The 27,170-nt window shown below is 41.5% G+C and overlaps 1 protein-coding gene, 1 long non-coding RNA gene and 1 other non-coding gene across 7 annotated transcripts in view; 1 reads left to right on the forward strand and 2 right to left on the reverse strand.

Moving 5' to 3' along the window:
- LOC146667785 (uncharacterized) overlaps positions 1-27,170 on the reverse strand; it is a 55,538-nt gene that overhangs the window by 3,068 nt on the left and 25,300 nt on the right. The window contains exons 7-21 of one of the 2 annotated variants that reach the window (XM_085409470.1): positions 20,629-20,737; positions 20,079-20,187; positions 19,626-19,720; positions 18,392-18,506; positions 17,564-17,848; positions 15,576-15,674; positions 15,284-15,468; positions 12,717-12,798; positions 10,339-10,406; positions 8,104-8,211; positions 7,482-7,583; positions 7,216-7,354; positions 3,957-4,759; positions 3,239-3,881; positions 1,137-1,758 (exon numbers count right to left, since the gene is read on the reverse strand). In XM_085409470.1, the coding sequence (XP_085265596.1) occupies positions 1,137-1,758; positions 3,239-3,881; positions 3,957-4,759; positions 7,216-7,354; positions 7,482-7,583; positions 8,104-8,211; positions 10,339-10,406; positions 12,717-12,798; positions 15,284-15,468; positions 15,576-15,674; positions 17,564-17,848; positions 18,392-18,506; positions 19,626-19,720; positions 20,079-20,187; positions 20,629-20,737 (3,564 nt within the window). The remainder of the gene's footprint in view (positions 1-1,136; positions 1,759-3,238; positions 3,882-3,956; positions 4,760-7,215; positions 7,355-7,481; positions 7,584-8,103; positions 8,212-10,338; positions 10,407-12,716; positions 12,799-15,283; positions 15,469-15,575; positions 15,675-17,563; positions 17,849-18,391; positions 18,507-19,625; positions 19,721-20,078; positions 20,188-20,628; positions 20,738-27,170) is intronic. The other variant, XM_085409469.1, reaches the window with a different exon arrangement.
- Positions 9,363-9,434, reverse strand: trnap-cgg (transfer RNA proline (anticodon CGG)). The gene has a single exon. It is a non-coding gene; the product is annotated as a tRNA-Pro (tRNA).
- On the forward strand, positions 22,723-26,179 carry LOC146667787 (uncharacterized). Of its 4 annotated transcripts, none has more exons than XR_014912096.1 (5): positions 22,846-22,860; positions 23,560-23,625; positions 23,976-24,131; positions 24,583-24,675; positions 24,973-26,179. It is a non-coding gene; the product is annotated as an uncharacterized LOC146667787 (long non-coding RNA). The 4 variants fall into 4 exon arrangements; XR_014912097.1 differs by lacking the exon at positions 22,846-22,860 and adding an exon at positions 23,002-23,016; XR_014912095.1 differs by lacking the exon at positions 23,560-23,625 and having other exon boundaries at positions 22,723-22,860.

The raw sequence follows: 27,170 nt of genomic DNA on the forward strand, positions 1-27,170 counted from the left end.
TTCCAAAACCCATTTGGCTACTTAGCTATTCGATGCCCTGTTATATCTAACAGCAACCTTCTAGCTTTGTTGTCCTGTCATTATTGATAGTGGTGCAGTCGGCAATTCTTGGATTCACGACGCCTCCCCGAGTGGACTCGCAGCGTGTAATCCCCTTGCACTGTTTTTGGTCTTCTTCCTGACAGCCTCACTGCTTTGCTGTTCACTTTCCTTACAGTGAATCACAGAGCTGTTTTTAAAACAAAGGGAATGTTTACCACGGCCGCTGCTTTGCATTTAAATCATTGCGATCAAAACGCGGCACGGCTTTGTTTGTGAAGCAGCCGCAGGAAATGCAATTTCATCGTCCGTTTCCGTGCGCGACAAACATACCCATACGCACAAGCAAACCCTGGCTGGGTCCAGATTTTTGAATTCCTCCACTCCACTGAGTTAATCAACTGAGGGGGAATGAGTTGATGATATTAAACAAAAACAAATTTGGATCGCTGTTTTAAAGCAACTCATTGGATTAGAATAAAAGTGCTGCTTTATATCCTTCTCCTTCTTTGCCCTTTCAGCTGCACTGGAATAACTGCTGATAGCTAATGGGGAAAAACATATATCCCCTTCCTGTTTTGGTTTTCACAGGAGATCAAACAAAACTTCAAACCCATAGATCAGGGCTGTCAAATGTAAGGTTTGACAATCTGAGCATCTTACCAGAAGATTTTCTGTTTTTTTACACATTTATCATGCAAAAAGCTGCTGAAGTTTCACTTCTTTTTCCTGTATCAAGATATGTCAGGGATTAAATATCTTTAACCTGGCAGAAAAGGGAGTTTCACTGGTTGGGCCCACTTAAGATCAATGGCTACATCCATGTTTTGTACTGTCTATACACAAACCAGGAGTGTGTGTATATTTCTCACAATCTTGAGCTTGATGTCAACACGAGCCTCGGGAGTCCTTTCTGTACAGCACTAGCACTTCCATTACACTGAAGCCTGTAATAAGCTGTCTCAATTTGCAGCTCTACACCGCGTCAAGTTATTTATGATCTAATCCCTTTGTCATTAGGTTTGGTGCCAACATGCAGTCCCGATGAATATAAATCTCCTTTCAGTGGGAAAATGAGATTTGCTTCTAGTACTCACTCATTTTGTGTGTCCTCCTCTTTGATCTGATGCTCCACAGCCTCCAGAGCTGCAGCCAAAGAGGCGCTGGTCTCCTCCAGCCGATGCTGAACCTCTCCCTCCTGCTCTCCTTCCCCTGCTCGACTCTCCACACTGTCGCTCTTTGAGGACTTCCTCTCCAGCTCCTTCAAAGCCCCGTCCTCGGCTCTGCTTCTCTCCTCTTCCTGCTCTTTGTGCCTCCTGTGCTCTCGCTCTCTCCTCCTTTCCTCTTCATCTCGCCTCCTATCCTCTTCCTCCTCCACTTCCCGCAAGCCCAACAGGTCGATGGAGAGACCGGTGATCGAGGAGCGTGGAGGTTTGACGGGGTGCGGTGAGGGAGTGGACGGACTCTGGGCTGGAGAAGGGGAAGTGAGAGGGAGCCCGGGTGAGAGGCAGGGAGCGGAGGGGGTGTCGGGGGCTGGAAGAGGGGCGGCAGAGAGCGGAGAGGAGGGTTTGGGGGCCGGGGTGGGGCTGGCTGCAGCCGGGCTGGTAGCGGCGGGGCTCGGGCTCATGGTTGCTGAAGCTACTATTGCTTTGCCAGGTTTAGGTGCTGTCGGAGGCCCACGCGGCTTCGGGGACACGGGGGGAGGGACACGCTTCGACTCTGCTCAGAGAGAATCACAAAGAACGACGTCATTTTTCTCACATAGATGATATCTATTTCTCTGAAGAATCAAAACAAAGAGACTGCTGTTATCGATTATTGATTTTTTAAAAATGTTTTAGTCTTTGAGCACCTTTGTTTCCTGGCATAGTTTACTTGCCTGGTTTTGAATTTACAGAGCAACAGAAACATTTCAGTTTTTAATACTGAATGACTTAATGAGGTTTTGACCCGTGTGTGACCAAAAAGCGTCAGCTAATCGAGTGGCAGCAAATCATGTCCTGAAATGCTCAGCACGACCTGCTCAACTTCAAACTGAGCAGAAAAGAGAAAGAAAGAAGATTTAAGTGGCTTTTGATGTGGGATGTTTGTTTGTTGGTGCTTGTCGGGCAGGTCTGATGACTTCAGAAGCTGCTGGGATTTTCCCCACACAACCATCTCTATGGTTTAAGGGAAAATATCTAGCCAGCTGCAGTTCTCAAGGTGAAAAAGCTTTGTTGATGTCACAGGTGGGAGGAGAATGGCCAGAGTGCTCTGAGTTGACAGGAAGTCAACAGTAACTCAAATAACCACTGGAGTGTAAAAGAGCACTTCTGAACACAGCGAGGGATAACAACTGTAAACGCTTATGGAGCCACCGCATGTGATGAATTCTAACTCTTTTACTAATCACTGATTTCATGCAGAGTACAAGGCTACACATAAAGCAGGATGTCTTTGGATTAAATGACATTAATTTAAAAACAATGTTTGTCATGAATATGAACAGATGTTAATGATATTTAAATTAAGGTAACACGGAAAATAATATAATAGGACCTTTTATATTTGCTGTACTCAACTATGCAATGTGTGTTATAAGCCAAGTGAATTAATATTAACTATATTTTATTAAACATGTGGGTAGTGAGCTGTATGTGTCTGAGTTTAGAAGAGAAGAAAAATGGTCCCATCCGTTTTTTTCGTTCTTCCTGTGAAATGGGAGTTTTTCTTCCCTACTCTCGCCAAATGTTTGCTCATAGGGGGTCGACTGATTGTTGGGATTTTTCTGTTGGATTGTAGAGTCTTTAACATATAATACAAAGCTCCTTGAGGCGACTGTTTTTGTGATTTGACCTTGACTTTCATTGTTAGTGCCCAAGGTCAAAAGGTTTCACGAAACCATATCCAGTATTATATAATATGAAAGGCCATTGAGGGAGCGATACAATGCACTTTTTGTTTGTTCAATACGAAACCGTACGTCATCAACATAAGATGACGCCATAACAGGCTGATGTCAGCATGTTGTAATAAAACATCATAAAACATCAAAGGTTTTATGGGGGGAGTTGCGTGTTCTTCTTTTCTGTCTCTGTTTCCACTTTCTCCACCAAATAAAGGCAGAAATTAATAAATATTTAAACGCCCTAAGTATAGGATTTTGATTTTCTGACACAGAAGTTAAATTCAGTGACCATGTGTTGTGTGTGTGTCTCACCGGGGCTCTGGGCCAGCTCAGCAGTGTCAGGCCCGGGTATGGGGACCCTACGAGTCGGAGTCGGGGGGTCAGCTTGCGGCTTCTTCAGGGTGACAGTGGATGGTTTGGGTGAAACTGGTGGCTTCAGAGACTTCCTAGCTTCCATCCACTCACAGCTCTCCTTGTTGGTCTCCGTCCTCTCGGAGATCTCAGACACTGGCCTCCGCCTCAGGATCACGCCGCCGTTCTGCTGCGGCTCGCTTTCAATTTTACGGCAGCTATCTATTTGACTGATAGGAGAATCTGATTGGTTATTGCTTTGAATGAGATGCTCCGTGTGCTCAGTCGTGCGTGGCCTCCTGCGTATGGTGTCAGAGCCAGTAGTCGTGGTAACAACCGTGGTAGACACAGATGCAGGAGCTTCAGAGTCCGCGGCCACAGGACGCGGCTTCCTCCGGAGCGTCGCTGTGCCGTCTGTGATCTCTGATGCTGAGGTGAGCACGGTGGAGCGGGGCCGAGGCTCGGGGCGTCGCGGGACCGGTTGCTGAGGTAATTGGTCAGACTGATCTCCAGGGAGGCCTTCGGGTCCACTGATGGTCCTGCGGCGATTTAAAACATCATCTTCTTCAGATCCGAGACCTCCTGCGCCTGCCTGGCGACTCACCTGTAGATCACATCACTGTTAGACATGTAGCCCAAAAAACTCATACATTTGACTCTCACAGTCACTGTCACCCACCTGCAGGTAGTTCGTGCTGCTTCCCAGATTCTTCGGCAGCGTTTTGGTTCCACTCACGATGGATGTTTCCAGCATGGCCGCGAGGCTGCGAACACTCCCAGAAGCTCCGTCTGACCTCTCCAAGCCTGCTGACTCCTGAGCCCTTAAAGCAGCTCCCAGGCTGCCGCAGTCACTAGCTCGCCGCTCTCGATAGGTTGGCAGCCCGAGCAGTCCCTCCACCTGCCCCTCGCCCTCCCCGTCACCCCCGGTAATGGAAGAACAGGACCGTTTAGGAGGTGTTGGGGGCCGACCTTTCCTACGCGGGCGAAGGGTAACAGATGATTGGCTGCGGTTAACAGTGACATCATTAGCGGCAGCGGTATGTGAAGAGCTGCTGCGGCACACGGTGGCATATCTAGAGTCTGATTCCGAGCCAATTAGACTGTGAGTTCTCCGTCGCTCTTCCTCCACGTTGGGCAGCCTCAGCAGAGGTACTGCCGAGTCTGCTGTCGACTGCTGGGTGGATGGCCGCGGCCGAGCCCTGGGGGAAGCCTGCTGGGTCCGAGTGTGCGGGGGCGTTTGCGGTGGGGTTTGAGTCGGTGTGTGGGGAGGGGTCTGTGTGTGTGCGAGACCTGGGCGAGGTTTGGCCCGAGGGCTGGGCACCCCGTCCCTCTGCTTCCTCGCCTCTTTCCGCAGCTCTGATGTAGTGCTGCCGCCTGGGCTGGATGGAGGTGTAGAGGGGCTCTGAGGAGGCTCGGAGCCACTTTCTCCTCTCTGAAGCTCCTTCAGCCGCTTCACTCCCAACATTATCTTCTTCTGATGACCTGAGGGGGGGCAGGAGTGCGGGGCAAAACAGAGGATTGTGAGAAGAGAATAAGCTATATTTACACTGCAAAGCTAGGAGAGAGTGGCATTTCTGCATAAAAGCCACCATGAAATACAAATTTACATTTTCTTGAAAACTGCAAATCTTTAATGGCAACCTCATTCTGCGCTAGTCATGCAGATTAAAACTAACCCAAAGGTTTTGGAACAATTCCAAAAAGTTGAATAATAATTACATCTCTGTATAGGTTTGTTTTGTTTTTTAACAGTATTATCCAAGTAGGATCTGATATCCTCGTGTTGTTCCCACATCATCATCATCATCATGGACATTATGAACAATGCTGGGCATCCTCTGCACACGGCCATTAACAACCAGAAGAGTCTGTTCAGTGACAGGTTGCTTCTCCCCAAGACAAGAACTAACAGACTTAAAAACTCCTTTGTCCCACACGCCATCAGACTGTTTAACTCCTCTCTGGAGGGGAGAGGGAGGGGAAACAGGAGGACAAAGGAGGGGGGAACAACTAAGCTGTAGTGCCTCTTCACCTCACTGTACAATACCTTGTGCAATACTTTTTGTAAATAGTCAACAGTGCAATAGACTCAATACTTGAAATGTGCAATTCACTTGTATTTTTATTTTTTATTCCTATTTATTCTATTTATCCCCTTTGTATATTTTATTTATATTCGTCTCTGTATTTATATATGTGTGTGTGTGTGTGTGTGTATATATATATATATATATATAACAATTCTGTAACTGTAACTTCAGTCGTTGCTGTGCTTTTTTTGGAAGTCGAATTTCCCAGAGGAACCCACCCGAGGGATTAATAAAGTTCTATCTTATCTTATCTTATCTTAAATGTTGTTCCAGGTTCAACATTGCAAGTGACCAATGACATTGTTGTGATGTCATACTTTTGCGCCTTAAAAAAAATCTACTTAACTTGCAAGAAACCGCCTCTGTCCGCCAATCCAGCAATTTGAATTCGCTGCATTTCAGGATACTGTTCTTTAATACATGGTAAGCATTATACATATTGTCCTTGCAGCATTGGAATTTCATAAATGAATTAATCGCTTGGCTTGCAAAAGTTATTGTGTTATTGGTGGGACCGTTGCTAAGCAGCACTCCCACTCTATGTTATGTCCAAATTCTTCCAGTAGCATAATTCTGGTTCATATCCTGCCCTGCACCGTTTGAAACGTCTAAACATTAAAATGACTGGCTCATGTGCACGCTGGCAGCCACACGCAAACATGGCGTTAGTGCGGAAGCTCTTCACGGTTTTTGACAAACTAAACCACAAAAACACTTGTAACATCCAACTTGCTCAGACATTTAAATCAACCTCACACAGAGCTCAGAGCCAGCCACAAGCCAGCAGCCTCGGTATGAGCAAAGGATCACTGCAGTTAAGAGGCAAATTACAGAGAAGAGGTTGAAGTCCTGTTATCTTGTTTTGTCATATGTAAAAGTCTCGAGCCACCCCTCAAACTTTTGTTTAATAATTTATTTTATTATTAAAATAATATTTTACATTGTAGAAAAGTTGGGTTTTTTGCTTGTATATGCTGAAAGCTATAGATTACAGCAAGAAAACTGGCAAAAATCTCTACTAGACTGGACTAATTAACCGACAGAGTGGAAGATGCACAAAAATTCTATCTGGTAGGATTTCTCTTCAACCTGCCTGCGCGCTCAAACAGGAAAATCCATCTTCTTTCCAACAGTGTCTTCCTGAAAGCAAGCAGATATAGACTTTTTGATCTGTAGGCATTCGAGTGAGAGGAGTGGCATTTAACTGTTCAATAGACTTCCATTATAATTTGATAAAGGATTTTTGGAGACAAGCAGAAGCAACCTGTGTTTTTATCTTTCTTCACTGACCACATTTTTCACACTAAAAACACAAATTTTGTGGAGCTACTTCTTGGGACTGTCACATTTTTTAAAGGAGGTAGATACGATTTACAGATTGGCAGCGAGAGCAGTGCCGAGACGATTTTTACATTTGTTTTGACAGCTGGTTACAATGAGTCACACAGAGCGTCTTCACCAGGTGCAAACAACAGACACTTAACAGGCTGAAGATGATGGGGCGCATAATCGTCTGTTATCGCTTTATTGGTTCATTTGAATCTCAACGTTCCCTCTGTGATGCGTTTATACCTTTGTTCACATTAAATTCTTGTATCTCTCACACACAAATGGTTACACGTGATTATAGAGAACAGCTTGAAATGCGCTTCGACACATTTTAGCCAATTTAAAGCAATTGATCCATCTGTCTGTTCATATCTACGCAATTTCTAAACAACAAACACAGAACAAAGACACTAAGAGCGGCTAACAGGAACCCGGCTTCCTAATGAAGGGTCGCACTTTTCTATAGAACTTGTGTTATAATATATTGCCTATAATCTTAATAATGACGTTTTATCTTACCGAGCTTAGTGATGCCAATCTCTCGCAGATCTTCAAGGCTGATGTCCGAGACAAAGTCAATGTTCTCATAACCATTCTGCACGAGTACCTGGTAGTACTGACTAAGGCCCAGGTGAGACAGCCAGTCTGCCAGATTAGCCTTGATTAAACACAAAGACAGACAGACACAGGCACAGTTATGATGCTGCGTGAGCTGGATGCGTCTGTGCTCTTGTGTTCGTCCGACCTCCTTATTCTAGATTGTATGCAGCAGCTAACATCCTTACAGGCTTGTGGTCGGGCAGCCAGTCTGTGGAGGGCAGCTTGCTGATCTCTGATATTAACTTCTTTCGATGTCCGGGCTTCATGACCCCAATTGCCGTCAGATCCTTCAACGCAAAGCACACTCAGTCACATCATGAACTCACCACCTCTACTGGAGGTGTTTTTATTTTCATTTCTATTCAAATGTGAGCAGTTTTTACAGGCAACTCGGACATTTGCACACGTGATATGCCTTCGGGAATATTTTGGCTTTGGATAATCTCTGATGAGTGTCGCCTGTCCTTTGGGGACGTTTACATCATAGCACTGTGTTTGCTTCAGCGCACACATACACACACACAATCACATTAAAAACCACATTCAAGGACAAACACAGAGTAGTGTTTACAGCACAGACTGGAACACGCGGCCATGTGTGAACACAGGTATGTAAATGAAGCAGACGGAGCATGAGAAGTGACTGGTTGAGGCTCAGGACTCACACCGGGGGGTCAGGTGACAGAGACAGGAGGGTCATGATGACATCATCCAGGTCAGTGGGGAGCTGATTTTTGATAGCTGTGCTGGGCGGAGCCTTGACAGACAAGGGGCGGGACGTGAGGGGGTCAGGGGTCATGACCTTACCTCAGGGGTCATGCGGCTAATGGTGTCTAGATCATATCCCGCGGTGAGGAAGTGGGTGGTGTAGAACTGCAGCTGAAACTCACCCAGCCACGCCACTACTGCCTGCTTCTAGAACAGAGAACACAGAGCGCTACTGCCTGCTTCTAGAAGAGTCCACAGGCCTCTTCTAGAGCCCGCTCTACAACACAGGAGAGAGGACTGTTCTAGAAGACAGCACAGAAACATCTAAGGAAATTCCCAAACGGAGCCCTAGCCAGCAAGGAAACTGAACCTACTCTGGAACACATGAAGGGGAGCCGTTCTAACTAAAAAGGGAATAAAACACAAGAAGAATAATCCCTCCAATTATTCAAACTCTGCCTGAAATGACTTCAAGACTGTCAGGAATAATAATAATAATAATAGTTTTTCCAAATAATGTTTCACTCCCACACAGTGCTCTTGGTTATCCTCTAGGGTTTGTACAAAGAGTAAGACACATTCTGGATAACAGATTACAAAGTAAGTGCAAATATAAGATGCCTGCTTGCTCCTAGTGTTAATTAGCCTCTTACGTTTTGAGATCTCTGCCACTGAGCTACATCCCACCATCATCTCAATTCATACTTTTCAGTCACATGACTGTTGCAGAGCACTACAGGGCAAAACACTGTCCCCGGGCAGATCAATTAACAAATAGAAATACATAAAAGCATATCTTCAGTAAGCAAATTATACTCATACAAATATGTGGTTCCCTTTAGGGGTCGCCACACTGAATCATCTCACCCTGTCCTTAGCATTCTGTGTCACCCTAACCCTCCTCATGTCCTTCTTCACCTCATCCATGAACTTACTCTGTGTTCCTTCTCCTTTCCTCCTGCCTGGCAGCTCCATCTTCGACATCCTTTGTCCAACATACCCACTATCTCAGCCTTGTCTCTCGATCTTTGGCTCCGAGATGATCAACCTGAGCTGGCCCCCTCCATTCTGGTCAAAAACCTTGAAGTCTGGCACCTGTCTTTTTGTTATCCACATTATACGTCACAGCGGGTCTCACTACTTCCCTGTAAGCCTTCAATTTTACTCACCCTTCTAGCCTTTTGCCAAAAGCATCTTTATGAGATTTCCTTCATTTTTTTCATCTTCAGTGACCATCGTTAAACCAGACCTGCATCTAGTATGAAAATTTAATGTTTAACCTTGCAAATATTTCACATAGCCCTCCCTGTTGATCTGGACTTAGGTACCAGTACCTGGTTTGTGGGTGGATTAAATGAGGGCTCATCCGGGAGTTGAACCCGGGACCTCTCGCACCCGAAGCGAGAATCATACCCCTAGACCAATGAGCCAGTTATAATAATGGGCCCTCAGTTTGAGAATAACTATATACAACATTACTGGTTTCAAGGCAAAAATATGTTTATATAACATAAATCTTTTCATAACCTATTTCCATTTTCCAGTGTGCCAGATTGGAGTCTTTGCCTGCTGATTCTAGCCCTCGGGCATTTAAAAAAAACTCACAAACACAACAAAACAGATCGACTGGCCCTAAAAAGAAAGCCCCACAAGGATTACTACGTGCTCTGCTGCTGGTTAATTAGAGCTGGGCAAACTGTTCACAACATGAATATATCTTCATTCCCCTTCCTTGTATTTAGCGATGACGGAAGTCTTCGTGCTAGAGATCTCAAAACTCTAAGCACCTGATGTTGTGACACTACACCCTTCCAGGGGATTTGGGGTTAAATAAACCTTTAGGGGTCTAACAAAATAATCTTCTTTAAATCACTGGTAAATATGTGTTATATTTTCAGCGGTGTACATGTTATAGAGCGCTGCGTGAGGTCAGTCAGTGAGGAAACGCTAGGACGCAGCACGCAGATCAGCCCTGAGCTCCACAGAACACGCAGCACTGCCAGCAGCATGTGGGTGTCTCAGTGCGGTGTGAGGGCAGGGGAGGGAGGGAAAAGGGAGCGGGAAAGGGGGGAGGGACAGAAGGCAAGACAGCAACTGACTCCTCGATGTGTCTGTCACTCTGCCTGTCTCCATGGTGACACACTCGCATGCCCAGCCTCAGTGTGCCATCTTTTCAGGTGCAACACAACCACCGTGTTTCCCACTGAAACCCCACCATTGCAGACGTTCTTTCTGCTACTTGAGAAGAACCAGAAGCAAACGGAAAAATGGAAGCACCAGAATGAATCAATCCACCGGAAAAAAAAAGAAAAAAAAGAAGAAGATACAACTCACTTTCCCATCATCCTCTTCGGCCTTCCGTTCAAACGAGCGCTGCTCGTGAACCGTGCTGCTGGAAGAGCCTTAAGGTTTAAGTGATAAAGAAAGGCAAAGAGAAAGGACAAAGAATAAATCACATTACTCTCAACAATTTTCATTTCTCTGTTAATTACACCTTAAAGCTAGCTGTTTACAAAACACCCGCCTATTTATTATTTCTATTGAGTTGTTTAAGAAATTAACGGCTTCATGTGAAATCGTGGTCCTTTGAAATCTACCATCACTAAACAGCTGTTCTAGGAAATTAACTGTACTTCAAAGAAACCGAAAAAAGATCAGAAACAGTAACTTATCTCATAATTGTTTGCTTTTCAAAACGCTGCAAAGCCAAGAAATGATATTATGTGGTGATCTAAAGGATTCTTATGTGGGAGAAGCGCAGGAGAAAGGAAACCATGCCAGATTCCCACTGCCTATGGAGCCCTTCTTAGCAGCTTTCATACTTGGCTGGCTCGGCAGCGCTGTTTTAGCACTACACTTCCCACATAACACTTAAACCAGTAGAATGACAGCGGATTAAACATGCTAATTTATGGGCTTCTTTTAAAGTGAGATTAGTAAAACAGCTACAGCTACAAAGTGCCCAAATTTAAGTGGGAGTCTTGAGACACTGTGAAAGCGTCTACACCATGAACTGTACGTGCACATTAATACAGAACATTTGCTTCAATGCTACGCTAGTCTTTGTAGCCCCAAGTGAACACTCACCTGCTGTAATGCAGACCTGCAAACAGCTTGTAACAAATAAGGTTTGTAAGCTGGTTCAAATCCAAAACAACCATTAAAGTTTTGACTGTAAAATTAACGCGTCTGAAGTTAAAACTTCCCAAATATATCAACCCTGTAACGCCTGTAAGTCCATCTTCTTTCATACAAGACCGCTACATCATCAGTGTTATTTGAATGCATTGAATCCGACACATGCAGTGCTACTGTGAGGAATGAAGTCCACAAAAATACTGATGTAGCAGAAGTGAAAAGCATACCAATCGAATTTCATATGTGCAAAAAATCCCCCAAATTTCACCTTTCTGGCAACTATTTCATGCTTCATGGAGTTAGCAGAACTAATTTTTTATTCATGTTGATTCTTTTATGTAAAAATATGAGGCTCCAATAAAAAGATAGACGTTTCTGATTAAAAAACGCCCAAGGCCAAGTGAATTTAATTCCTTCTTTAAAATCTGTATTACTCACTTTGTAAGAGATGGTCTGATGAGATCTCTAATCTGCATGACAACATCAACATCTGTCTATGGTTCAGTTTTTAGCGCTGTATCGCAGCTAGTTTTTATCAGAGAGATGATATCAGGGATCACTGGGTAGCCAAAACTACTTACTCAAACACAAGATCAATATTATTGATCGATACTGGCCATTTACTGGCATTAACCAGCAGTAATCACGGCTGAGAAACTAAAATGAAAAAAGAAGCGATAAGCGAAAGGTATAGTTTGTCCACCAGAGGGCGCTCTGCAGCTGATCCAAGCGGAGCGAGAATGTGTAAACAAATAAACATAACAAATGTCAGGGACGTCTGTTTGTGATTGTGTGTCTAAAAGAAAAGAAGACATTTCATTTTTAAATCACCAAATATCAGCATCAGTATCGGTGTCGGTATCGCAAAATAACTATGAGACACAAAGAGCGTAACATTTTAGCTTCACACTTGCAATACTAATCGATCAAAACTGACAAACTAAGTGTTTCCTCTGCAAAATAAATGTATTTCACGCTCACAGGAACGTTAGATATGTAAATTAATAGTTTTAAGCTGGTAGTTTAACGTAATCTGTTGAATTTCTTTGAGCAGTTTTTTTATTCTGCTTATTGCAAGCAAACCTCTGCGGCTACAGCTAGAGCTCTGACTCAGGAGAACAAGAAAGAATCCATGACATCCCAAGAAGCCATGTCCCCGGCTGCTTACAGCAGCTTTTTAGAAATGAAGAATAACTTGAAATACTCTTCTAAAAGGACCGAGACTGGAAATGCTGCTTGTGTCTGATATGAACAGACATGTGGTCTTTAGAGGGCCAGGCTGAAGAATAAAAAGTGATTCACATAAGCAATCAAAACAAGCTCCGAGGCGCTTGTTGTACTTGTGAACACTGCCTTGATCATTTTTAATTGTCATCACTTACAGACAAAAGCAGGTTTTTTTTCCAAATTAACTGATCGCACGCGTTTCCTTTCAAGCAGGCAGAGACAAACTTTGTCATCTGTGCTTAAATCAATGCAGCAGCACACTTAAATTAAAGCTGACACGAATGAACACTTCAAATACAGACGGCGATATCGCGCTACGCTGTGTTTGTATGAGTGTGTGTGCTTACTTGCTGACTGCTCCACAGACTGCGACTGCTCCAAGAGATGCTCCTTGGCTTTTACCGACTGAGACAGCACAGTGGCCAGGAGCTGAAACACAAAAACACACACAGATATGCTCATATGTACACACACACGCTCACATTGAGAAACATTTACTCAAGCATAATCGTTCAAATCCCAGAGGTGGTCGGTGACTCAGCTCAGTACTCAGCACTCTGCCTCCTGTATGTCCTACAATTTTCTGGTACAGCAGAAATACCAGCAAGACATTTCTTAAATGCAAGACACTAAAAAAACAGGAAATACACATTTTATACCAACTGTTAAAATATCATTTAGTATGTGCTGAACAGCAGGATGTACAGAAAGGAAAAGCACAACAGATGTTTATGCTAAGAATTAGTTTCCTAGATCTTGTCCACATGCGGTTGATGTAATTTAATACAGTGGGCGACACATTTAAGTGCATCTTTAAGGGAAACTAGCTTGAAATCAGACTCAAAATCATGGCCGGTTACCTTTAACTGTGCAGTTAAAAAATAGTGGTGCAGTGCTGCTTGCTAAAGCTGCTACTATAGTGGCAGGCTGACACACAAGTAGCACTCTATAACTGAGCATCCTGATAAGCTGTAGTTGGTGTCACGTTCTCTGATGTGTTCATCAGTATGAATGTGGGTGTTAGATAGAAAGCACTTTCTTAAAAAAATCTTGTACTAATGAGTGAATGAGGCAAGAACCAGTGCATTTAGCATTTACAATCAAATATTAGACTGACGCTATGTTAATAGTTCATCTGTGCCTGCAGCTTCGTCTCCATCTGCCTGTCCCTCACATCATGCTCCCTGGATTTGTCCCTTTCTCTCTCTCCCCTTCACTTACTCTCCAGTGTGGTAAAATAACACATGAATTAATAATGAGCTGTCAAAGGGTGAATGTCATACAGTCCCGTAGAAAAACAAGAACACCCAATGACTCAGTGGCTTGCACAACCACATTTAGCAGCATTAATTTGAAGTAATCGCTTTCCGTGGGACTTTATCGCTCCCTCGTTTCATTGTGGAGGAATTATGTCCCACTCTTCTTATAGCGTTGCTTCATTTCTTTGAGGTTTGTGAGCATTTATTTATGCAAAGCTCTCTTAAGGTCCCACCTCAGCATTTCAATGAGGCTGAAGTCTAGACTTTGACTGGACCACTGCACCTTGTGTTTTTTCTTTTTAAGGTATCCTGTGTGCCTGGGATCACTGTCCCGTTGAATGACCCACTATCAGCCCAGCATTAGCTGTCAGACAGATGGTCTTGATTCTAGAAGACTTTGGTATAAAGAGGAGTTCGTGATTACTTAGTGGCTATTAGGTTCCCAGAACCTGTGGCTGCAAGCGAAGCCCAAATCATTCCCTGTCCACCACCGTGCTGCCAGTTGGTACGAGGTGTTTGTGCTGATTTGCTGTGTTTGGTCACTTTTAGTCTCATCTGTCCAAAATGCATTGTTCCAAAAGTCTTGTGCTTTGTTCAGATGATGAACTTTGCAATCCTAACCTGTGCTGCCATGTTCTTCTTAGAGAGAACAGGCAACCCCGTCCAAACAATTCATACTCGTTAAGTCCTTGCTGTACTTATACGCTATCACATTTAGAAGATTTTCGGAAAACTTGACTTGAGGTCAAAGTCACTGAGATCAAACATGTCTAAGATTTTTAGTAGATACTCCTATGGTATCAATTTGAAGCTCCTACGTTGCTTCGTTCTCGAGTTATCGCATTCACAAACCTCCGTGTCCACGTCGAAGAAAATCTACTCTGGAAAATAACTGAAACTAAAATCGAATAAAAAAACAAAAAGTCATAATGAAATAGAAATAAAAACTAACTGAAAACACAAAACTATAATAACTCTGGTTCACAAAGACCAAAAATTGTGTTTTCAATTGTTTTGGTCATCACAGGTGTTTCATCAGCAAAATGAAAGGAAGTTTTTGCCGCCTTTGATCTTAACACGCTTATCAGCCACCTTTTAAGGTGGAATATTTTCTTGAATATTAGTTCAGTTTGTATTGTGACTCAGTCAGCGGACCTTAAATATAGCAGTTAATTGTATTTGTTATGGCTACATGCCATATGCATTAGTGATGACTGGATGTTCGGATGCTTAAGAAGATCTATTTAATAGAATCACATTATGCAAACTACAAATATTCTACTTCCTCACTTGCAGAAAACAAACAAACTGTGGAGGTGTTTCAGCGGTACACCTATGACAACAGCTCACTGTGGAGGTGAGGTGCAAAAACACGATAAATAAGACAAAGTTGAGTTGCTTAACTTGAATTCAGCTGCTACACTGTATCCAAACAAACACAATGCACCTTGTGTGCTGCTAGGAAAAAACAACCAACGGAAGAATAAACTGAGCAGGAAACAGAACTGTGGTTATCACATGAACTACAGTTGTGTTTGTTTCCTAGAAATGTTTTGCCGTTTCCCAGAAACGGTGTGTGTGTGTTGTTTTGTAAGGAAACAGCAGCAACGTCATGAAATGTGTGCAAACACAACTGAATGCAAGGAGTCTTTTACCTTGACTCCTTCTGCTTGTGCATGCAGGCCGGGAGCATTAAGGCCGTGGGTGTTGACCCCTGGCGTGGGTGCGGGGTGGGGACTGGGTGCAGGAGTGGTCAAAACATGCGTGTTTCCAGAGCCCTGCAAGCTGCTCGATGACCGAACACTGCCGAGGCTGCCGACGCTGCCGCTGCGCTCGCCACCTCCACACATAAACACACGTTGTAGAACGCAGCATTACACACACACACAACGTGTCTGACACACATCATTTCCTTTTTTCCCCCACAAAAGCACGCTTTCAGTTTACCTGCCAGCGGTTTGCGCAGCACCCAGATGTCCTCACTGGTGCTGCTCTGCTGTCCCAAAGTGGGAGAGCCCTGAGGACTCAGCTCTGCAGCTCGTGAACCTGTCTCACACACACAGAGACACACACAGAACCCCACATCTGTTACTCCTTTGGTCTTAGTATTTTAAATTTAAAACTTTGTATTAGCAAAAATGCAGAAACAGAAACAATATCTGAGCGATAATAATGTGTACTGCTGTTCCCTACATACAGTAAATGTGTTGAGCTTGTGATTAAACACTGTAAAAGGCACAGACTCACACGCAGAGATACACTCACTCAGCTCACGTGCATAAACATGCTACTACTAGTGGGAGTCCTGAGGCTTGTAGAAACCCACAGACCCTTTTGGTCAAAACACCATGAAGCTGTTGTGAATGACACATCCAGTGACGTGTGGTGATTCTACTTAATCACTGTAATGCTGATTAAAAATGCCGAATACGGCCTCTCAAGTTATTTATAACAAACACAGCATGTCGAGTAAGATAAATGAAAGGGTCATTTCACTGGAATTATAAGAAATGTACAAAGGAGGCATTACTTTCATGGCCTTAGTCGTCATAAAAACCCACATTTAAAGAAACAAAACAAAGGTTTGAGTCAGTTAGGACCCACACGGGCTAGATAAATGTATATGTGGACGAATTACTAATTTTGTTAGCCTTTTTTTGTAAATAATTATTTGATTGAACTGATCCTTTAATGAAGAACTGCCTCAAGCACATATGGCTATGTAAAAAAGAAAGTCTTCAAGGGACAATATGCAGTCTTGTTTAAAACTAAGTACACCATTACTGCTTCCACAGGTGATTGTAGCTCAGGAGGTAGAGCAGGTCACCTACTGATGGGAATGTTAGTGATTCGATCCCTGGCTCCTCCAGTTTGCATGCCAAGTACTAACCAAGATACTAACCCCAAGTAGCTCTCTGATGCATCCGTCGGAGTATGAATGTTCATTAGGAAGCACTAAAAAGCTTAGAATGAATGTGGCATGTTGTATAGAGTGCTTTGAGTACTCCAGCAGATAGAAAGGGCTATATAGAATCAGTCCATTCGCATGAAATCAATAACACACAAACACAAAAGAGCAGTTTGCTGGTCTGGAGCACTTGGGTGTGCCCAGCAAATTCATCCCAAGGTCAGACTGTGCAATGCAACAGCTCAGACTCTACAGGCCTCAGTTAGCATGTTAAATATAAAGTTCATCACAGTACAGTTAAACAAAGTCTGAACAAGGCTTCTTTGGAAAGCTTGTCTCTACTTTCTGAAGCGAGCACAGCTCCGAAAGCCCGTTTTTGATACTAAAAAAAGAAAGTATCTATAACTTGAAATGTCGAGTTATCTTTCTCTAAATTTTGACTTATTAACTCAAAATTTTGAGAAAAGTAACTCGAAATTTCAAGTTAGCGCTGCCAATCAGTAATCTACGTAAATGACGTCATTTCCTTATTACCGGGAAGCTGAAGCCCTCAGCTACAAATGCTACAGCTAAGCTACCAGTATTACAGCCAGTCATAAATGCACAAATTGCTAAGTATTTTCAGTGTGGTTCATATGAACAAACCAGAACACTTCTGGAAAAATGTCCTCTGAAAAGGCGAGATCAAGGTGGAGATGTTTGTCAAAATGCACAGCACCATGTTTGGAGAAAAACATGGTGCTGTACCGTTGGTATGGTAGGCCGCTAGAGTGACACAAAAAACAATTATTAAAGTTATCGCTGCTAAACATGGTTCTGCACGCAAGTGAGTCATGAGGTGTACTTAGTTTTTCACAGGACTGCTTCAGTTTTTTTAGGCCTTTTTGAGTATTTTTTTATTTGGCTGAACTGATTCTTTGATGAAGCGTTGCCACAAGCAGATAGACAGCAGGCTTTTTATGTGTTCTTGACAAAAAGCAGAGAAAGGATTCTTATCTGTGACTTAAAGTGACACTACAGTATGTACCTGTCTGACTTTGCTGCTCCTGAGAAGTGGAGAGAGGAGGAGGAGGAGGAGGAGCAGTGGACAGAGGAGGAGTACACAGAGAAGGAGGAGAGATAGGGAGAGGAACGTACCCAAATGAGGAGAACCGAGGAAGGGACTGTGTGTTGGGGTTAAGGGGAGGAGGGGGAGGCAGATGCGGGGGAAGGACTTTGGAGGGGGGGTATGAGTTTCCGTTGACCGAGGCAATGGGGCAAGGGTTGGGCCTGCGGAGGAGGAGGGTGTGGCACTGCTGGGAGGGGGAGTGACCTGGCAACAATCCAGGAGGAGGGGGGGGGCAAAACAACAACAACAACAACAACAACACAACAACAACTGATCAGTCAACTTGAAACAAAACAAAAGTCTAATCAGAAAAAATCAGAAAATGCACAAAATAATAGTTGATTAAACTTAAAACATGAGAAAAGAATACATCCATATATCCACAGGGAATATATCATTATAAAACAAAATATAATATCACTACAGCAATAAGGCAAATAAACAATATGAACAAAAACATTACAATCTAGCAGGGTCGGACTTGTTTATTAATTAGGGAGGGTGACAGAAGGAGCAGAAATATAGAGGGGTGATTCAGGGCCGACTGCGGATAGAGGACTATGTTTGATTGATGCAATCAATGAGACTGGCAGGGTGGGGAAAACAGATGGTATGCCCCAAACAGGCCGATGATGCCACAGCTAGCTACAACTAATGACCAGCTATAGCTGCGAAACAGCTGCTAAGCTCACACGCACATCCACCCACCCACCCATGCACACACACAGCTGTGATGCGGGTGGTCACCTGCCCTCTTGATGACTTCCACCATGTTGGAGGGGAAGTAGCCCACACGGTCATTTCCTGTCCGGTTGTCATGAATACAGCCTTTCCATCGGCCATCAGAGTGCTGCTCTAAAACCTGTGCACGTACAAAGATTACAGCCACTTTTCATTTCCATAACAAAGACTGCAAAGCCAAACTAAAACCATACCTATATCAAGTTTAAATCTTTAGCTCTGAACCTCACACTACCAGCTAACTTCAAACTATGGCAATAGTGGCTACTGCTCAGATGGCAGTGTAACAAATTTAGCTGTTAATTCTTTATAAAAATACTTCTACCATTGTTTTGCTTTTACTTTTTCAGACTTAGCAGCTGAAATGAGCAGAAAATGTCTGTTTAAATTTCCATTTAAAAAAAGGCAGTAGTTAAAAAAATGAGTGGGAAATAACACACCATGCTATTTAGTCATTTAGCTATCATTAGCTAGCATTAGCATAGTTAGTAGTTTGAGGCATTTTTGCGAAATATAATTTAAAATTTTCCATGTATATCATAGATAAACTGTGTTTTATCAAGTGTCCACCTTGATAAAGTGGAATAAGTGTCCACCTTACTAAACCCTGAATTCTTCAATCATAATACATTACACAACTGTTTTTACATTAGCAGGCTGGCTTTAGCGTTGCCATTTTTAGCCAGTTGGCTACAAAACTGGTTAAAAACACAAAACATACTATATAAACTGCCTTAACATGTATATAGTTTTTGTGAATTATTTTTATAAAATTCAAATCCTTTTAAATTATAGATATTATATATAGTAGATGACCTCAAAACAAAAGCCAACATTGCATCTGCTTTACGTTATGTATTTTCATGCACATCTGTAAATAGGTGTTCGCTAACAGCGCCTGTAAGTGATTACTTTTTCATATATACAAGGTAGCTTGCAAAAAAGATCAATGAATATAGAAGAATAAAGAAATAACATAATAAATTGACATAGATGTCTGTGTTTTCTTAAATGAGTGAAGCAAAGAAGCGCCATAGCTCTGGCAAAAATAATAATTTGTTTTTAATAATAGTTTGTGTGGCAAAACCTCTTTTCAGCTCAGTGATGCTTACACTGTAACACCCAACTATTAAACTGTGTAGACAGATTGATATTACCGACACAGGTTATTATGACTGGCAAACATGCAGCAAAGGCTGAAACATATTTTTATTGCGGAACCTTAATTATAAAGCTATACCGTGATGATGTCGCCAGCTTTGATGTTGAGGCTGGTAAGGTCATAGTTGTTGCAGTAATCCTTTAGTGCTCGCACCTGCATTGCAGCTGAGGCATCTACAACACAAGAGTATAAAGTGCAGACAGAAGAGAACGGAGAAGGTGATATTGGTGGGTAGTATCATTAGCATAATAAATTTCGCCAGTCTAATCAATACAAGAAAATCCCAAAATAAGAATGGACATTATGCCATTGTTTTAAATGTCAATAGCAATAAATTCATTTTAAAAATGTCTTTTTACAGTATGTTGTTATTTATAACAAAAACCAGGTTCCTAATAGTTTTAACACTCACAAAGTGGGCATGGCTTGAAAAGCAGATTTTTGGTGTTGCCACCAGCTGGGAGGGTTTAAAAAATGTGTCACACAAGGATTTGTGAGTTGGTGTGCGAGCTCGTGCACTCGCGGCCTCACCTCTCAGTAACTGTTTGATCTCCCGGCTGGCCTGCGTGGTAGTGAACTGGTTAACGATGTCCAGGGCAGTCTGACTCAGAGTGTTTCTCACTCCTGCACTGATGCCGCTCTGGAGTGACGCGGAGGAGGAAAATGATTAAAGCTGCAAAATCAAATTGTGTGTCACAAAGAACATTCCACAGTAGGGATGTTTGTTGTGTGCGCTGCCTCAGCATTAACATCAAAAGTGAAGCGCAGCAGGACGAGAGGGGACACTTAAAGTGGGCCCTTTACAAAGGCAGGGTTAGGCATTTACATCCATGTTCATCTGAAGGTCAAAAAAAAGGTTAAAAACCGAACAACAGGTTTGAATATTGGATGACAGACAGGAGGCTGGTCAGCCTGCTACTGCTTTATGTAATAAACAATAACAATATAACATATCCCACAGTTTCCTCACAGTCAGATGAATGACAGTTGCTGGGGTGTGAATTTGCACAGCTCATAGGAGGGAGGTCAGCATTAACAACAGCTTCTTATGTAAACACATTAAACGGATAGTTAGACTTACATCCAGCAGCAGGCGTACTACCTCCGTCTTCCCACAGAGGGCAGCCTGATGTAGTGCTGTGCCAGACTCGGACTGTCTGTTGATATCTATTCCAGCCTGAATCAGCAACCTGCAGCGAAAAATAATAAATATTTCAAGATAACTTTTTATGACTGCTCTAAAGTAAGAAATGAAAGAAAAGCATCTACATTCATGCAACTCAATAAAAGTGGAAATAAATTCCCCAAAATGACATTTGGATTAACCAGTTTTTCAGTCTTTTTCTCAGATGTATTTTTCATAGTGTTTGTGTTAAGAGCTGCCAGTTTGAGTGAATGGGGTCTCTGTGTTTGACTGACAGCTGTTGCCAGGCTTCCACAGGAAGAAGGAAACAAAGAAAATATGTTTCTAGTGTAACTAAAACCCACAATGTAAAAGGAAAGCACCTTTTGCATAGGCCAACCCTTTGCGCGGTTATCTAACATAGGCAGTTGAATTTTACCCTGTAAATGTTTGTTTGGTTGGTTATTCAACAAATTGCAGGAAAAGATTTGTTTATAGGGGGTTAAAGAGGAAGTGGACTTTGGCAAGAAAGCTAATTTGTGTTAATCTTTTGTGCCATAAACACACGCTCACTGTGTAGTAGTGAAGGCAAGAAACTGAAGATTGAAGAAAAGGCATAGAGAGAAAAAAATCACTGGCCTGCTATAGCGTTGGGCTCAGGAAACTGATGGTGTTGCCATGTTCTGTCCTATACTGCCAATTGAGGAGGAAAACGTTCAAAAATGCTCACAATTAGGTCAGCCAGCAACTTGTCACTAACACAGTTCACCAGAACCATCTATTGATCCATCTGTCTATTTTCTGCTGTTTATATATGTCCAGGTCACAGGAGCAGCATTCTAGACAGAGATGTCCAGACCTCGCTCCAACCAGCCAGCTCTCTTTATCAGAACAGAGCGCTACAGTGTCCCCAATACTGCAGATGACATGAGTCTGAATGAAAATCTCCCGCAAGGCCCCAATGACAGGCAGCAGCCACCTTACGTCTGTAGCTCCATGTAGGTGCAGAGCATGATTAAGTCAGACTCGGTGTCCTCTGCCTCCTTCTGAATGGTGTCCAAATTCTGCCATAGGTAGGATTTGACGATCCTTCACCAAGTTCTAGTGTTTGGTAAAGTCCTTTCCTGGGTGTACTGGGACTTTGTCAGATGTCCAAGTCATGTTGGCCGTTGACATGTGGGCTAGGGTATTTTGGTGCAAAGCCCACTTATGTCCCAGTGAATGTTAAAATTTCTCAGTAAGAGAATGAAGACTCAAAGACTAAAAGGCACCTGGGCCTAATATTTGACGTATAAGTCCACACAACAGTCAGATATCCTGTCATCCACCAAACATGCAGGGTCTCTCACTGAGAGCATCTCCAGAGGGGAACAACATCCAACTCCTTCCCAGGAGACTGGCTGCAGAACCGGAGTCATACATGTAGGTGAGCCTGACAGTAGTCCTATTACCCAAGAACCAGTTTTAGCAACCAGGAATTGGATCGGATCTCTGTTCCAGACTGCTGCCCAATCCACATAGCATCAGACCTTTACACTCTCTTACCTAGGATCAATAATGTCTTTCGAAACCCAGCTAGGGCTATTTGCCCCAGATAAGGATCAGGGGAAATGCCAGAAGATTACGGTTTGAGAAATGGCTGTTACAGTGGCCTGTGCTACAAAGGAAGACTGGGGCCTTTTTTTCCAGGCAACTTCAGGTTTAAACCTGTTTTTGTTTTCAGTTTTGAAGGTTCACGTCTTCCAGGCAGAATCTACATCAAAAGAAGCCTTGATGTAGTGATACTATAAGATCCTAATACACGTCACCTAAGCTTCGTACTTGTTGACCTCATACACTCAAAAAAATGAATGAGGTGGATTGTTCAGTGTATATTAATTATTTATTTTCATTTTACTTAAAATATATGTTTTTGTTAAGTTAACATATGTTTTTCTAATCAAGTCTACGTAATTGTGTCTATTATTCAACGTACATAATACTAATGTGTTACTTGATCGCATAACATTTAAGTTAAGTCAATTAGGATCGATATAACTTGTATATCCACAAGGTGGCAGTAATGCAAAAACAGTTGTAATGAAACCGCGCAGAACAAGAAGGTTTCACGGCTTGTGCCTGCTCATGCACAAGACTTCAAATTTAACTGAAAAAGGCTGTTTTGGCGCCAAGCTGCTGTTTCTTTGAGAGGTAAGACCACTTTTTTCTTTGACTATGTTGTGTAGTATCTATATGTCCAGCATGGTTATATTTTGCGTTTGTCTTACAAGACATGTTATATCGTTTGCGTGCGCTTGTTTTACATTAGTTTTACTGGGTCCTGGACATGCTTATTTTGTGGACTGTGTAAGAAACATTTTTATTGTTTTTTGTTTTATTAAGGGATTAGCTACAGGGGTTCATGGGGTTATTCTTTCAAGGGGTTATTTTTCCATTTGCTTTCTTGGGATTCCTTTTCTGTAATCCGAGAGTCGGAAATATCGAATAGGATAGCAAGGATAGCATAAAGTGACATTTAAAATCCAAAAAGTCAAGGGCGAAAGCCACTGTGACACCATTGTTCTGCTCTATCAGTAATCTGTATTATGTAAAAATGGTCTGTAAATACAGCATGTTTCCTAGCGGAGTTATACATATCAATGTAGTTATAAATTACAGTTTGTGAAAGTACACACTTAATTTTTTTAATAAAATTATTCAAGACATATGAGTGGACAGACAATGGAGGTCGACAGACCTGGTGATAATTGCTTCTATAGAAAGTTAGCACATGGCAGTGTCAATCTCTTGCTTTTCTTCTGAGTAGTATTTTATTTAGTTGTAATTCAAACAATAATTTGCTTCTTGAAATTAAGGAATTAATTTCTTGTTTTACTTTATAAATCTCAGATCCTGCCTTTACCTGCTCCCTCCTATACTGATGTGGTGTATGTGGTATTGCTGAGTTTGTATGTGGTATGTGAACTGTTATAGTTTTAAAAACAAAACTGTTTTATAAGTTAAGTTTTCTTTTGTGACCCATCCCATGCCCCTGTTATTTCTTCTCCACATCTGAACCATGGTAAAGGTTGCAGTTCAAGGGCCTGAGGCATGAAATTCTTTTCAGATCAGCTGTGATCAATATTTTTTGGAACTTGATAAATAACAATAAAAGCTGTAATGGCTCCATTAGCATTTTGTGTAAATGTTTGTGTTAAAATTATAGCTTTAATGAGGTCTTACTACATTAGTTTTAGTTTGTATATGTGTACATATAGTATGTATATTTACAGTACAGTATGTTGTGTTTGTTGACATATTTTCAGGTGGAAGCAGAATATGTGAGGATTACTACTGCTGCACATGTTCCAAGGCTTTTTACACAACTTGACCAATACACTGACCAGCTCATAAAAGTCTTCAAGAAAAAAGGAGGCGTTGCAGGGAAGAAAATTAGACAAACTTTGGCCCCAGCCACACAGGTGCGTTATTCTGTTGGTAGCAAAATATTATGGCTAATAAGATCATTTTCAAATTTAAACAGCTAGTGTATGGTAGCTGCACAGTGCACTTACATTTATATTAAGCAAGACAAAGTTTGGTACTCAAAATGTTGAAAATTTAAATTACCTAAACATATGTAAAATCTGATCCCTTGATTTAGGTTAAACCAGAAGTGAATGTTTTTATGTTATGTTTTGAATGCAAAAAAGATGATGTATTAGTTTGTCTTTACCTCCATTATTGACATATATAATGTGGTGGAAACCCTGCCCAACAGGTTAACTATTCATGTCCATGTGATGATTAGTTGGTCTTGTGTACATGTCTATCTGTGCAGTGGATATGTCATTCATTTTGCGTATAATGTGAGTTTCTGTCATCCTAAAGTATATCTGTTTTCTCTTCCTGTATCTCTGCCACTCTCTACAGAAGGAAACCATTGAAAAGGGGAGGGAGTGTGTCCTCAGGGCACTACCTTTTTACCTGAATGAAGACCCAAGCATCCTCTTCAAAGAATAATTGGTTGGTAATTTTAGTTTTGTTTTTTATCTGTATTAAACCAAATTTTGAATAACTAATGTTGTTGCATGTTGTAATGTTGTTGTTGTTGTAATTTGCATGGAACCTGTTTAAATGTTTTGGGAAATCTTCTTGTATACCCAAACTATTTATATTTATCGTTGAATCTGTAGTCTAAAATAGTGGCGCACTGGGGTGCATGTTCCTAATATTGTGTTTACGTCATTAAAGGGTAGCTTTGGCCCTTTTTCTTTCTTTTTTAAAAACTGGATGCCATTTTTCTATGTTTTTGTGTCTAAGCTACAGCTGTTCAGAGGGAGCTGGAACAAATTACCCTTGCTATCTTTACCATCGAAAGAGCTGATGCCAGCATTCCTCCAGCCGATGTGGGTATAACCATCTAGTGTGTCCTGCATGACCTGGAAGACCTGGCCTCTGCATGTGCACTCTTAATGGGTGGGATATATGCACTGAATCTCAGTTAACCTCAAGACTGAAAGCTTTCTTTGAAGTACTTCAGAAGCTCTTCCTTCATCTGTATGTCAGCAGACTCTTGACCAAGGTACAGTTGCTCAAGAATACACTGAATGAATAAGCCAACCTTTAATTTGGATGATGAATGTTCTGTCAGATGGACAGAAGTTTTTCGGAGGCTGAATGGGAATAAAATGGTAATTTGTAAATGACAGATAACGGGAAAATTACATTTAAGAGAAATTTAGAACATTTTGAAAAGTTTGTAAACTACTACAATTTGAGAGATTTTACTGTTGTGGGGGGGCTAGTAAGAGACAATCAAAAGTATTGAGATTTAAAGGATTTAATTGAGAGATGATACTGCACCAGAAATGTTGAAGGGTGGTGTGTATATTAGCGTTCAAGGCATATTGTTATGAGGTGGAAATATGTTCATATTCAGTTTGTGTTACATTGTGTGCATTGTAAAGGTAATTGCAATACATACTAAAAATAAGGGTAAGTTAGGAGGTTGATCTGATATCCTAGTGTTGGTGTTGTTCCCAGATCATCATACTAAATGTTGTTCCAGGATCAACATTGCAAGTGACCAATCAGAATGTTGTGACGTCATACTTTTGCGACTTCGGGAAAAAACGGCGTAAAACAAAAAACTGTACTTAAGCTGCGTGAAACCGCCTCTGTCCGCCGATCAACTGACCCTAACCCTAACCGTAACCCTTTAATAAACATTAAGCAGAATTGATATTGTCCTTGTAACATTGGAATTTCATAAATGCACAAATGGCTTGGCGCGCAAAAGAATAACGTCACAACAATGTGATTGGTCACTTGCAATGTTGAACCTGGAACAACATTTTCATGATGGTCTGGGAACAACACCAACACGAGGATATCAGATCATCCAAGTTGGGAATGCAGGATGAATGTATATTTTGTGGACTTTTAAAGACGAACAATTGTTTCCATGTTAAAATGTTTACATCTGAAGTTTTTTGCCCAAACACTGGTAAAATAAATGTTGACAGTGGCGAGTGTTAAATGGTTACTGCTGTGCTGTTGCAAAAAAACTGAACGCTGACAAGCTGTTTTATTGTTAGACCATAATGTTGGCATGTTTTGTTAAAGTTTTATTTGGGATGGTGATGTAATTTTCTTTGATTGCTAATATCAGTGGACTATTTATTATTATTATTATTATTATTATTGTTGTTGTTGTTGTTGTTGTTACATAAATTTTTTTTTTAATTGTGGCTGTTGAGGTGGACACTTCACTTTGCATTGTTAAAGGAAAGCACTTCATTGGCATTGTGTTACTGGACTGACCCTAAGCAATCATTGCAAATAGCAACTTTGCTATCCATTTTAGACACTAAAAGAAAAAAAACACTCACAGACCTTACTAGCATCACATGTGCATAACTCAAGTGTCATCTTATCAATGTGTTATGTGATCTTCAATGCGTTTTTTTTTTTTTTTCCTTCTATTTCTGGTAGATACAGACATTTAATTTAAAGTCTTGATGTTGCATCTGTCTACATACTGTTAATTACTAACCCTAATGAGCTGTTGTGTTTTATTTTGGACTGGGTTTACACAAATGCTCACTGAATGTGTTGGCAATAAAATAAATTTTAAAAAATAAGTTGGATGTACTTAATTCATTTGTGTGGAACCTGTTGACAAAATAGATTTATGTAAAACTAATTAATAAAGCACAAGGTGGCTGAAAATATAATATTTGAATTAATCTAACTTAAATTTAACATTTTACTGCCACAAATAAGAAATGTGTTGAAGTAACTAATCTAAACTATCTAACCTGAAAATATATCATCTATGTTCATACAACATAACTTGATTTAGTTAGTCTTAAATATGTCTTGTTAATCTTAAGTAGTTTTTTTAAATTAGATGAACTAAAGATTTTTGCTTTAAACTAACATAATTCAATTTCGTGGAACCTGTTGACAAAATAATTTTAATTAAAGTCAACGTTTCATTTTTTTGAGTGTAAAAA

Source organism: Rhamphochromis longiceps, linkage group LG6, assembly GCF_057381845.1.
Source record: "Rhamphochromis longiceps isolate RC_006_pf linkage group LG6, R_longiceps_female_GT1.1, whole genome shotgun sequence".
NCBI lineage: Eukaryota > Metazoa > Chordata > Actinopteri > Cichliformes > Cichlidae > Rhamphochromis > Rhamphochromis longiceps.